Genomic DNA, 14623 nt, shown 5'->3' on the forward strand with positions numbered 1-14623 from the left:
TCATGGCTACTATAAAATAAAGTGAATTTATAATCTGTCCTATAGTTGTTTACTTTGCAACACCGTTGCCCATTTACCCTGTCGTTAATTTGGTGACCAGGTTTCAGATCATTAATTTACTCTGATCTCACTGATCTGACACACGCAAAGAATTCTTCAGATCTCCTTTGAGGGGGTCTGAGCATCACTAATCTGCTAATTTGGGGCGTAAATTGGAATAGACAAATTCCTCAACCTCTGACTACCACCTACCTGACGCACGCACGCACGCACGCATGCATGAACACACATTTTATTGTTATCTAATAATTCTTCAGATGTCCTTTGAGGATGTTGAGTTAATTGATACTCAGTCAAATACTCAGTGGAATTAAGCTTTAAGACAGATTTTGGCAAAGTCCCAACTGGTGCTTTTACAGGCCAGAGGGCAAAGGTCATGGGCTGGGGTCATTGGACAATGTTTCAGCGCCATGCATGGGCAGTGTTGCCATGTCATGGGGGGGGGGGGGGGGGGGGGTGTTCAATGATCAAGAAAGAAATTCCACATGCTTAGGAATGTGTCTTGAATCACGCCAGCACGCTTGGTCTTCAACCAGTCGAAATCTCTTGAATAGTTTTCATTTAGTTTTAATCACATTTTAATCACCTGGAATGTTTTAGTGTTAGTCTAGTTTTAGTCGACTAAATATCATAATATTTTTGTCGGCTAAATCATACAGTTGATTTAAGTCGACTAAAGTGTATTTTGGCAGGCCTTGATGCCGTACGTCGTGATGGCTGATTTTACACTTGGTTGCATGCTGATAATATAGACAATTTTTACAAGCTTACAACACGTCGCAAGCTTGCAGATCTGCTATTTCCGGCACACAGCTGAGTATACTGTAGATCAGCCATCACAGCCCAATCAACTGTCGACTATAAAATCTCATGGTATTTAGTCGACTAAAACTCGACTAAAACAGGAGCTCAGGTTTGGCTTACATGTTTAAGGAAGTGGTGCTGAATTCTGATAAGTCACCCGGACAATTATATTTTGGTAATTTTCATAATGTTGCTGATGTCTGAGGTGGGTGGGTCTTAGTTTCAGTACCTTCATGATGCATAGTGACATCATAGAAAGTAGGTTTGTTTTCCTGCCCACATCCCTGCTTTTTCTTTTTGTATTTTCTACCGGACCATTCTCACATGTCCCAGGGATGGGTGGAACGGAATATCTTTTAAATAATACCCATGTTTTTCACCGATTTTAGCCACCTATGATAGGGACCCCCATGATATCTATATATTATAATTTTTTCGTACCTCAAGTTGCCATGTATTGCTGTACTTCAATATATTTTGATGAGTATTTCTTTATGGAATACTTTACATTGGGTAAAATATACCCGGGTTTAGTGATGGTGTAGCCTGAGCTAACGTGTTAGGTTTCTGGTCTAGAGGGGCGGGTCGCGGCTCAGATTTGCGCACGCCCTGATTAAATCTCATCGATCTGTTCCGTCACCCCCGGCCCCTCCTCTCCCCCCTAGTGCAGCGCTACGTCACATCATTTGGAGCGACGCCCACCCGGAAGGGTTGACTCCCACTTTTAGACCAGAGCGGCCAATGCGTTCCTCCAGGCTTTCAATTTTTGCACCAACAAAAATTAAAGCCTGGTACCGAGGCTAGTGATGGTGTGACAAAAAGGATGTTCTAGGGCTAGTAAAATACAAAATTATCAAATGGTCTTTAGAATTCTGACAGTGTACAGATGGAACCCCTTGAAATGAACAAGTCTGAGAACCAGTGGTCTACAGTTGTGTGTGTGTGTGTGTGTGTGTGTGTGTGTGTGTGTGTGTGTGTGTGTGTGCGCGAGCGAGCGAGCGAGCGACCATCTGGGAGAGCGGTTCACTTCCTAACCTGTGTGTGCATAGCGCTCTGGTGTGTGCGTGTGTGTGTGAGAGCGCTCTGGTGTGTGTTAAACAGAAGACGTAGCACTAAACGAGGTGAAAGGTCATGAGAACAGCGTCAGTGTAATTAAAACACGCACACGCATGCATGCGCACACACACACATGCACGCATGCATGTACATATGCATGCACACACATACACACACATGCATGTACATATGCATGCACACACATACACACATGTGCGTGCGTGCGTGCGTCCGGTGTTGGACAAAGTACTCGCATGTCTTACTTAAGTAAAAGTATCAATACTGCAATGAAGAACTCATTGAGTGAATGCATGTGTTGGTATCAAAATGTACTTAAAATACCAAAAGTAAGCTATACTCATTATGCAGAACGTCCCATTTCACAAGTTTTCAAACAATCTTTTGAAAATAGCTGATCTATATAAGCTCACAATGCGTCACAATGTGGCCAAAATGGCACATGTATGTTTTGTAATAATATATAGGCCTAATCCAAATCTACAAAGTAACTAAAGTTCTCAAGTAAATGTAGTGGAGAAAAAGTACAATATTTGGATTCGAGATGTAGTGGAGTAATTCTTTTTACAGTACATAAGTAAATGTAGTTAATGTACTTAGTTACATTCCACCACTGCAACTGTCACTGTAAGGTCTTCTAATATGTGCGCGCACACAAACACCTCTACCCGGAGTGATCTGAGACACTGACTGTGACAGACCGAGCTGCACACATCAAAGAAGTCTCTCTTTGGTGTGTTAAAACCCATTTAGTGAACGTTTTTAACTAAAATCTTTCCTTCTGGGGGGGTTGAGCACCACTGACATATAGAAACATAGGTTTTTCAGAAAACTGTCATGATTTAGAAGACATTTGTAGAATACATACACAAACTAGCGTGGATATTTAAAATTGTAACGGGAGTATACAGTACACTACACAGCTCCTGCGTGTGAAGCTGTTTAAATGTCAGTCAGTCTGTCACTTTGTTTTGTTTTTTGTTTTTTTTACAGCTTGCACAGTTTGCTGATAGCCTCCTGTACCCTTATCAATGTCATGTCATCTTGACTGTGTGTGGTTAATCCTGAAATGTAACAGTTTTGTATTTATGAGGTTTTTACGACCAACAGGACTATCCATGCAATGCTTTTGTGCGGCACCGTTGTCTGATGAAACAGGGCATTGATTTTTTTTAAAGAAAGACAAAAACAAATGTAAAAAACATAAAAAGATAAAATAGTAGCATGTGAAAATGTGAATAATGCTGCAACTAAGTTCAGACAAGCAGTCTTTCTTTAATTTTTCATCCCACGATTTTTATAACCACATTTCTTTCACACAGTGTCAATTATCGAATGTAATCCTGGGTCACTGCACTCCCATCTGCCAACGTGGCAAGAGCAACGGACTGACCTCATGCTTCCTACTATGCATGAGGAGTCCCTAGCCGCTTCTTTTCACCTGACAGGGGGGGGGTTCCCCGGTTGGACGCATATAGCGCGTGGAAGGAACACGTTATTACAACTTGGGGACACTGGGAGAACATGCAAACCCAGAGTCTCCATACAGTCCTGAACCCTGAAGTGGTCACAGAACTTCTCTGGTCCTCTTGTCCTGTGACGACGCAGGGCTTCCCAAACCTCTTCAGCTCCAGCAGACCCCCCCCCCCCCCCAAAAAATAATAATAATAATTTGATGTCTCTCAGGGATCCAAACGTGCAAAAAACTATTATAATAAATAAAACAAAGCATTGTGAATTGAAAGTACCATGAGACATTAGAGTCTGTTGTGGTACGGATGTTCTCAGGGGGAGTGAAACTCATACTGAACTGCATTATCCACTGAGATATATAATATACATATACACAGGAACACAATTACTGTTGATCTCCCCTTCTCTCTGATAGTGATCAAAGATTGTAATGATTCCATGAATGTCCCACTCCAGTGGGGTTTATAATTGATCCCATGTCAGTCTTACTCATATAGAGCAGTGGTTCTCAAATGTTTATTTATTTATTCAAGGACGCCCCATAACTCTGAGAGTTGGTTATGGAGTATTTGGTTCCATTTGTACACTCAGAGTTACAGACCTGTAAGGGTCCATTTGGAACCGCGGTTCCAAGGAACCCTGGAGAGGAGGAACTTGGAGAACCATTTGTCATGGAGGTACAACACAGCGGCACGGCGCGCGTATACGCTGATCCTTTGTCTTCTCGTTCTCCAGTGCAGGCGGGGTCGAACCGAACCGACCGTTGTCCTGTCTCTCTCTCTCTGGGAAAGGTGATGAACGGGGGTCATCAGAGGGTGGTGGACGACTTGACCTTGGACGAGAGGACCTGTCGGAATCGTCTCTTCAACTCCTGCATGTTCGGAGACTTGGGCCTGGCCAGGTGGAGACCCGCTCGCCTCTTCTCCCCGTTCCCTCCTCCCAGCGCACGGCTCACCTGCGTGGGTGGGACACACAAAATGGGACATTTAACACAAGTTTTTGCTTCTAATAAAACCGCAGGAGGCCTTGGACGTGTATACACGTCTTTAGGGCTCTTTTACTGATATAAAACATAAAATATATCTGAGGGGTGGTGTATGGTTAGTAATGTCCGACATACATCGCTATGCCCCATCTCAGCACCGGCCTCATGCAGTGGCGTGCCTCGCTAAACATTAACCCAACCCACACCTGGTAATGAATCCTGTTTTGTGCCACTAAATTGATGTTTTAGACATACGTGGCCAGTTCAGACTCACCCGTGGCTTCCCTGTGAGGTTAGGGTTAGGTTATGGTTAGGGCGGGGTATGGTTAGTAATGTCCGACATATACGTCAATATTTATCACACTGTATTTCTATCAGAAATGCATTAATTCTGTCAAAAAGGCAGTCTGCTATTTCTGTCAGAATGTGGCTTCCGCGTGCAGTGCCACTCAAAGTGAATACTGGGTTTGGCTGCTGGATGCAAGGGGTTGCCAGGTTGGACAACTATGTCTGGCAGATATACTGTATAGTTGAGGGGTGATTGACGGTCCTCCTACCTCTTGACACAGATGGAGGAAGGCAGCATGAACGCCATCGTGGTTCTCTCTGGCCGACGCCTCGAAGTAAACGCCTCCTGAATAACATTGTGGGACAAAACACTGGGATTTAGGGACCCGATCTGTTGTAGCTATTCCTTAGAGCAGTTCTCACAGTTTTTTGTGCTGGGGAGCCCGGGAAATGCTTTGGCCATGTCTCGCAACATGCTGAATAAATAATGGACCTTATTATTTTCCATTAATTATACACACCCCATGAAGTCTTGAATTCATGGATATATTTGCCAATAATTTGATGACCAGCAGAGACTCAATAGGCTATATCCACACACGCCATTTTGGAAAGAACTTGGGCCACTTCCTCTACTTCCTTCACAGGTGTTACCGATGAATATACTAATGAAGGCTCTGTTCCATTCTGGTCAAACAGCTGCTATTGTGCATGTTGGCTCACTGGAAACACTAGCCTGGTTAATAAACCAGACTAATATCGCACGGACCGCGGGATATTAGTCTGGGGAGGCTCAGCTTGGATTTCATTTCCAGGGGGGCGGGTTGAAACATTTTCTCTTTGACGCAATTGGTCAGAGCTACTGTCAGTCAAAGGTCTCAAGCATTGAAAGTCACTGTACCAAAGCCCGCCCATATTGCATACCGTGTCCCGATTGGCCGCCCATTTCTCTGGTGTAGGAAATGGGCGTACAATTGAGCCTCTCCAGACCGTAATCCGCCGGCAGGCAATTTATTTTTGCCAACGGCTGTTTCGGTCTGGTTTATTAACCAGGCTATGGAAACACACCAGTGGGTCTCAATGTTTCCTTGAGTGAGTTCCAAATGGCCCCGTACAGGTTTTACTCTGGGGCAAGTAAAATGCAGCTAGAATGGTAGAAAGTCTATTAACTCTGTAGATGCTTTAGTTAGCAGGTGACAGCCGAATTTGCAACATGAGCGAAGAAGGGGCAGCCTTTGTTGTTTTGGTGGAAGTGAAACTAATCGAGCCCCCGGCTCTGCGGAGGCCCAACGAGGCCTATCATTAGGTTGGATTCATGTTTTATTACGCGCCGATCATGCCTATTTCATCTCATTTTGAGTCATTCTGTCAATAAAGACAGCGTGCATGTGTGCACGCGGGGATATTGGCCTTTACGTGGACGCTAGCCTGGCCCTGGGTTCAGGAGGCAACAATTCAAGGCCAACATGCATGTTGGGACAGGATTATAGGCTGATTCATGTGTTTTGGTGTGGATTTCTCCTTTAATGGCAAGAACAGTGGGTGGTATTAGACCCACCTAGCGAGGCAGCCAGTGTCTCCCCCTCGTCCGTCGGCACCTGCCGGGCACGCAGCAGGTCACTCTTGTTGCCAACCTGGGGAGATTACACGTCACGTTAGATCAGATTACATCAGATTACACATCAGATTAGGTCTGGTCTAATTAAGGCATGGAGGACTACACAGACCACTGCCAGAGCTATGGGCTTGCACGAGTATCTTGCGCATGAGGTTATGATATGTTTCTCATGGACTTTACATTATATTGAATTAATTAATGAAAGAAATGACAATTGAATGAGTGAAGATATAAACAGATGTACTGAATTAATGGCAAATCGATAAAGCGATGTATAAATAAATGAATAATAAATGAATAAGCAAATTAAGAAATGGATGGATGCATGGATGGATGGATGGATGGACGGACGGACGGACGGACAAAACATTATATAAAATAATTCCAACTTCATGAACATATGCTGTAAAAGACATGTACACATATTTATAACAGTGGTTCTCAAGGTGTTGTCCGGGGACCCCCAGGGGTCCTTGAGGGCATTCCAGGGAGTCCCGAGCTAACTTATTGATATTTAGAAACCAAAATGGACTCTGCCACCGCAGGTTACAGACCTGTCTGTAAGTCTGGGAAGTGGGAACCAAATTTGGTTCACAGAGTTATCATTTTGGGTTCCGTTTGCACAGTTACGGGGGTTTGCATACCCTACCATAACCGTTGGGGTCCTTGAAATGAAGAGGTTGGAGGCATCACTGTCCACTAACATATCAAACAAACATCCCCCTAACACACATGGGCAACTGCCCCCCCCCCCCCCCCCCCCCCGTTCACTTAAGGTTAATATCGGAATACTGATTATTATTATGATTTCGGCTGTTACAATTCCAAACATGACCCACTTTAATTACTTCAGTCTAAATTAGCTTAGTAGTAGGCCTATTAATTTTTCTGGACTCAACAATTATGATGATTTCAATTCAAATATAGCAAACATAGCTAATCTACAAACTCAAAACGCATCGCAATGTGACACGTTTTTGTGGCCCTCTGGAGTGAGCGTGGAAATATAGTGGCCCTTTCCATCGTCAAATTTGCCCACCCCCTGCCCTATAACGCCTCTCACCAGAATGACAGGGATGTTTCCGGAGGGGTGTATGCGCCTGACGTGCTGGTACAGCGGCTGTATGGTCTGGTAGCTGCTGTGGTCCGTTATGGAGAAGACCAGCACATATCCGTCTGCCCAGTAGATGGACCTGCCAGTTAAAACAACACCTGTCGTTATAGAGGAGACCAGACCAGCACATATCCGTCTGCCCAGATGGACCTGCCATGCAGTTAACACCCTGAGTGGCAAGGACGATGTTCTCCGTTCAATCAATTGTCTGAAATTCTTTATTAGGAACAATCCCTTGAGATGAACCATCTCGTTTTCAAGGGGATCCGCAATTCACAAAATACACTTCATACGTAAAGACATTGTTTTACAAACAATTCAACCAGACAAAACAAAACAAGACAAAACAATACAATTCCTAGATAAACAAGAAACAAACAACAAAACAACAAAACAAAAACTGCAACAGGACAACAATTCACATAACATGGACATAACGTAGACATAACACATCATTGGTTAAATTGCATCATGGATCATTGCATCATGGATCTGCTATAGTAATGATTAGTGAAAACATGAACAGGTAGTCTCAAGATGAGAGGACACAGTTTTAAACAAATGAAAAGATGTTATTGAACGAATATGGACAGGTAGATTGTTCCAGTCACAAGGAGCTTTGAACATAAATGATTTTTTGCCAACTGATGTGGGTATATTGAAATAAACCTGTGAGCAATGTCTAAGTTGATGTGTAGAAGTGTAAGGTGTCATAAGCTGTTTCAGATACTGTGGATAATTGAAATGAATACATTTAAAGATGAACTGCAGCCAGTGCTGCTGTCTTCTTGAGGTGGGAGATGGTAAGTTGAGATTTTCGTATAAGGTACAGTGGTGGGTCAAATATGGGCAGTCAAGGACAAATCTGCATAAACGGTTGTATACTGAATTCAAGGGAAGAAGGTTTGTTTTAGGGGCAGTCTGATAAATTACATCTGCATAATCAAGAATTGGTAGTATGAGTTGTTGAACTAGTTTCTTTCTTACTGTAAAAGCAAAACAGTTTCTGTTGCGGTATAGAACACCAGTGCTGAAGTTGATTTTCCGAACTATGTTATCTATATGACATTTAAATGAAAGATTTGAGTCGAGCCAGAGACCAAGATATTTGAATTGTTCAACTCTATGCAGTTGTGTACCATCGAGACAGGAGATATTGAATGATTGATTGTTAGTTTGTGCTTTAATATTTGGATTAGTCCCGAAGAGCATAGTGTTTGTTTTGGTTTTGTTGATTAGTAATTTATTAGATATAAGCCATGATTCTAAATGATTACAATTTTGTTGTAATGTCGACTGTGTTTGTGAAAGGTTAGCTTGTGCAGTGTATATGACAGTGTCGTCAGCATAGAGTTGAACGTTGCAACCAGAGAAAATTGAGGGAAGATCATTAATAAAGATGGAGAATAGAAGTGGGCCTAGGGTTGAGCCTTGTGGCACACCACGTTCCTGTACTGCTAGGTCGGATTTACTGCCCTGAATGACAACACAGTGTTTTCTATTATGCAAATAGGAGTTGAACCAAAGTAAGGCATTTCTTGACCTACCAATAGAGTGAAGTTTGTCTAATAGGATGTAATGGTCGACTAGATCGAATGCCTTGGTTAAATCAATTAGTAACGTCCAGCGCTCAGGACGGAGATTGATAAAAAGGACGGAGATTATTGATAGCAAAACCGATCGCATCGCTCCACAGGCTGGGAGCGTCTGTTGCGCAACATCTCAATGTTATTTTCCAGTGCGACGTCATCGAAAATGTTCCCCCCCCATTTTAGCCGACGAGACCCGAAAATCTTAAAACGTGAATAACTCTTGATCTAAATACAATTCTAAGAAAAGATTATGTGTTGGACGGTCACGGCCCATCGCGGTCCCGTCGCTAGTCGCGTTAGAATTAACAAGCTAATTAACACAATTAAGCTCATAGCGCGCCACCGAGTGGCACGCTACGAGCTTGTAGGTCTGCTATTTTTGAAAAATCGTACGAAAGATCGATCGAAAGATCGATCGAAAGATCGATCGAAAGATCGATCGAAAGATCGCACATCTCCGTCTGCCCAGTAGATGGACCTGCCAGTTAAAACAACACCCATCCAGGGGTGAGCTGACAGTAGGGCCATCCAGGGCACTGCAGTTTTCACACCTCACTATAACCGTCGAACCTGCCGATCGATGCTGTCGAGTGTCACAGCAGCACAGCTTTAAATAACAGGAATGGACCTTGGATCTATAATTTATGCATATCCCTACTCTAGGTGTCTGAAGAAGTAGTCTAAATCTAAACTAAAAAGTTGGATAACAGTTTGCAAGGTAAATGCATAATTATGCATTTACCTTGCAACAAAAGTTCACATTATGCAAGTAAATACTAAATGGAATACAATTTGATATGCAGAATGTTGTGGGTTAATAAATCGACCTACTACAATAAAAAGGTTATTGCAATTAGTGATCCCTCACGAGTGCGTGCGACATAGCCCCGCTAGTTACGAAATCCACAGCACACACATCCCTGCACCCATCTGGTCAGTACTGTGTGTGTGTGTGTGTGTGTGGACATGAGAACAAGCAGAAAGAAAGAAGGAAAGAAAGAAAGAAAGCACAAGTGAATTGATAAATAAATGTTACCTGTTGATCTGTTCCTGGCAATACAGATCATCTGCATCTTCCTGGGAAAGATAGAAAGAGTGATTGAGGGAGAGAGAGAGCGAGCGAGAGAGAGGGGGGGCGGGGGGCAAACAAAACACATTAATAGACAAATGGCTCTTGACTCATATAGTACATACAGTACACGCCGGCGACTGTAGTTTTACTAAATTATGTATTAAAAGCATAGCACAGCCATACCTTCAGGACATGATCATCCCTTCCAGCTTACTTAGATCAGCCAATTTTATTTATGTGGATGCTAGTTTAGACTCCTATATGTTGGTTACTTATTCACATCCCAGCTGAGTGGCCTTGCGGTTAGAGTGTCGGGCCGTCCCTGAGACTGGGAGAGGAGGTCGGGGTTCAATCCCCAGCTGAATCATATAAAGATTATAAAATGGTACCCAATGCTTTCCTGCTTGGCACTGAACATCAAGGGTTGGATTGTGGTATGTATGTCCCTGTGTCATGTCCAGGGGGTGTACTTACTTGTACATCATGTCCAGGGGGTGTACTTGTACATCATGTCCAAGGGGAAGTAATTGTACACCAAGCTGCCTCACAGCACACTACAGAAATGATAAGCTACTGAACAATGGGCCCAGGAGTCTTGAATATGTCCGCACGCACACGGACAAAATGTGTCTGTGACCAGACTTGGCCATGTCCGTGGGAAATTTTAAATATATTTTTTTACATAACATTATAATGTTCTTAATTTGATCATAAGACTCAGTCTCCAGGGTTTCTTCAGAATACCAATGACACTGATTTACTACGGCACTATGCTGGCACATTATGAGTCCACTAGTACTACTACTAGTGGTTCTCAAACTTTTTTATTTTCAAGGAACCCTATAACTATAGTGCCGTTTGTGCACTCTCCGAGTGAAAGACCTGTTCTGGTCATGCAGGGATAGTATACGTATTATTGAGAGAAACAAAGACTGCTGAAGCAGACAACCCGCAACACTTCAAATTAGCATGGTAAATTCTTGTAGGTGCACAGCTCAAAGATACTCAATTTCACATCTGACCTCTGACGCAGAATAAAAACATGTGAAAAGGACATTCATTGAGTGCTGGCATTTCCTGCTTTCAATAGTATTTATTATTGTCTGCTCATTTTGTATATCTGTGGCAAAAAAATACTTTTGACAAAAATGTCCACCATGAGCCAGCATGCATGGCGATGACCCCTGTATGGGCCACATCGGGAACGGTTGGTTCCCAAGGCTACTTCCTTGTTTTTGTTCTGTAAATTAGTTTTTTTTCTTGACCACAAATGTTAAGAATGTTATTTAGACAGTATGCTGTTTGGACAGATGCTTGGTCCAATATTTACCTGGTATCCTAGAAGTTTCTTTGATGTGCTACATGTTTCTCTTTGCACGCTCCTTTTATGACTATTTTACTACATGTTTCTCTTTGCACGCTACTCTTACGACTATTTACCTTGTTTGTTGTTGACTACATGCCTTAATCTGCTCATTCTGAACGTCACACACACAAGCCCAAATTGTAAATTCAGTTCCAGTCACGGCCGGGTTTTGTCACAGTCATTATGAATCTGCGGAGAGGTTGTTTGGTCCGGCTCCCCCGCCCAGCCCAGCGCTGTTGTTTTTTTTGTTGTAATGAGTGAGTCAAATCTCTGCTAATGTAAACAGACCAGGAAGAGATAAAGAGGGGTGTTCTGGCCAGCACGTTGCTCTCATTATGCTCGTGGTCTGTACGTCACTACCGCTCGCTCTCATCATCAAACACATTCCTGCAATTACATAAACAGTTAAGAAAGAGGAGCTATGGAAAAGCTTTACGAGAATAGTTTGGCTAGATACGGTATATTGAATAAAAGCCCCCGGGCCAAAAACATCAAACGAGTGTGTCACTGCCGCGTCAAATTTTGGGGCTGTTTGGGGAAAACATTCTATAAGGAGACATGTCTATCCTGCTCTAAAACGTCAATATCTAACAGTTGGTCATGTCTTTCTGTCCCATGCTCTATACTTATACTTTACAGTATATACATATATCGCCTCTGTCGGGGGGTGGGGACAGACAAATGTGACAATTTGTCTGTCTCTCCTCATTTATAATGAAATGTGTGTGTATGTATATATATATATATATATATATATATATATATATATATATATATTAGAGCGAGAGAGAGTCATATATGATTCTCTCCCTCCCCTATCCCTCTCCTATTGGCTCCTTTCCAGTCTCGGGTAGCCAGACTAAACTATTTCACTCTCCGAATGCTACTGTATATAGAGTCTGACACTACACCTCCCGAAATCCGAGTAAGGAAACTGCCATTTCCGTTTACGAAAATATATTGTACATATGTATTTTTCCATTTCTTCTAAGCAGCAAGCTATATGCTTAGATGATTACTATTTATATTATGACAAAATATATGCGACTGTAAAGATGAAACGGAAGTGGGATGGAGGATTCACTTCCGCTTTTTCGCTTACTCATGATAGAGCTTCCGTTGCTCCAGACTGTGTATGATGGAAGCATTTGAACATTGCGAGAGGCAACAGTCTGGCAACGCGAGACTATAGCCCCTTTCAAATGCATCGTCCTGGAACGACACACCATAGCCCTACTCAGTTTTTGGCTTTCCATTAGTAGGAGCCGGTCCTTTTTTTTTGCCCCCATCTCTCTGTCTCTCCATTCAGCAATTATACCTGCAGAGAGACACAGGGTGTGTCTTGGACCTGTAAGGAGACCTGTTCTCCATCCAGATTGATCTTCCTGGAGTACAGAGCACCTAAGGAGAGGGACAGGCAACATAATGAATGAATGAATGAATGAATGAATGAATGAATGAATGAATTCTGAGTGAGAGAGTGAGAGAGTGAGAGAGTGAGAGTGTGAGTGAGACAGACAGACAGACAGACAGACAGACAGAATATAGGTGGAAACTCACCAGTATTCGCCTCATAATCCCCAATAAACCTCTTGGTCAGAAACCTGACAATCAGAGCTTGAAAAGAGACAAGATAGGCCTGAATGAATAACACGCTCAGACTGCAGTCACCACTCAGTGAGTTAGTTGGCCTAAAGGTGCGATTCTGTTGAGTTGTCAAACTTGACATTCATTGCAAAGTGACAATCAAGGTGAAATTAAGTCCTTTGTTATGTTAGGCTGTTATCTTTAACCATTAAGTGTTTTATTGACGTAGTATTACATTTAAAAAAGATGTGTCGCCCCCTGTCGTCTCAAAACTAAGAGCCTACAACAGGTTGTGCGAAAAAGCCTAATATAGCAGTTAAAAAAACTTAAACAGCTTGCATTTTGAAATAATGACTATAGCAATAAAAATAAAGAAAATATCTAATAGCCTATAGACATAATGTTGAAAAGTCTAAATACCACGTGTCTATAGGCCATCTATATTCCTACTCATTATTATTTTATTTTTTATATAGGCCTGATCTCACAACTCACAGCTCAAATCAACGTCTATATAATTATGGTTCGGGAACTTCGGGTAGCCTACCTGTTTTCCCGACGTTACTCGCTCCCAGAACCACGATCTTGACATTCTTGTTGGGAACGACCATGGAGTCCACGGCCGGATACTCCGGGATGGGAACTAGCAGAAAGTTGCCGCTAGAACCACTATTATTCATTGTTCTAGGCGGTGGTGATGGGTCCACGGTCACACGCATTTAGCTGACCTATAGAGAGGTCTCCTTAAAGGATCTCTTCTTTTTTTTTCTTCGGGGGAATCTAGGCTGCAGAAATACGGTGGTCCTCTTCTTCTTTTCAGAACATCATCATCATTGATCATTCCCAGTCCCAGACCAGGACAGTCAGTGCGCGTCGACCAGACTGCTTAATTGCCGTTATACTCACAGACGCATTGTCCATCTGTCTGTCTGGGTGGGTGGGGGTTCCTCTATAGTTCATTGCATGCATGGAGCATTCACTCCTCCGTCCTGATCATCTTCTTCTTCTTCATCTTCTTCAGGACCATATTGTGAATGTGAACTTATAGCGAACTCCCATCCTGTATAGACAGTGCATTAATAATCCCCAGTGTGTGTAGACGTGCGTCGTCGAAGGGAATGAAGGCATGCAATTGCCAGCAGTGAGTTGTTCAAGCTGCTGAGAGAGAGAGAGAGAGAGAGAGAGACTTCCCAAACTTGCGGGGGCGTGAATTAAGGGCTGAGCAGAGACAGCCCGCACATCTCCAATGATTCAAATCTTTACTCTTGATTCATTCAAAATCAAATTTGCTCACATTTTGATGGTCCTTATAATAGTTACTACATTTTAAAGCTCCACGTAGGCTAGCTACGGTACCTGACTGCACGTCACAGTGTAGGCCTACGTACGGCACCTGACTGCACAAATAAGGTAGCGGTAGCCTACAGCCTATTTATGTGTCAAAAATAATGGCATAATATGTTATAAAACTGTCTGTTACTAACTTAGAAAGGTATTATTTAATTAGTTACAGTATGGATGACAATGTTACTGCTACTAGGCTACTAGCCCATTAAAATATATAATAATAATAGATATATAGAATAGCCC

At 42.7% G+C, this 14623-nt stretch overlaps 1 protein-coding gene across 1 annotated transcript; it reads right to left on the reverse strand.

The window, feature by feature from the left end:
• Positions 1-3193: 3193 nt before the first annotated feature.
• rasl11a (RAS-like, family 11, member A) lies at positions 3194-14136 on the reverse strand. The gene is made up of 8 exons (XM_083788759.1): positions 13581-14136; positions 13007-13063; positions 12765-12847; positions 10045-10085; positions 7366-7495; positions 6243-6318; positions 4954-5030; positions 3194-4366 (listed from the first exon to the last, which is right to left on the reverse strand). The coding sequence occupies exons 1-8, from the start codon at positions 13750-13752 to the stop codon at positions 4220-4222; spliced, it is 783 nt and encodes a 260-aa protein (XP_083644885.1). The 5' UTR covers positions 13753-14136; the 3' UTR covers positions 3194-4219.
• Positions 14137-14623: the final 487 nt, after the last annotated feature.

This window comes from Protomyctophum parallelum, assembly GCF_964188405.1.
Source record: "Protomyctophum parallelum genome assembly, chromosome: 18".
NCBI lineage: Eukaryota > Metazoa > Chordata > Actinopteri > Myctophiformes > Myctophidae > Protomyctophum > Protomyctophum parallelum.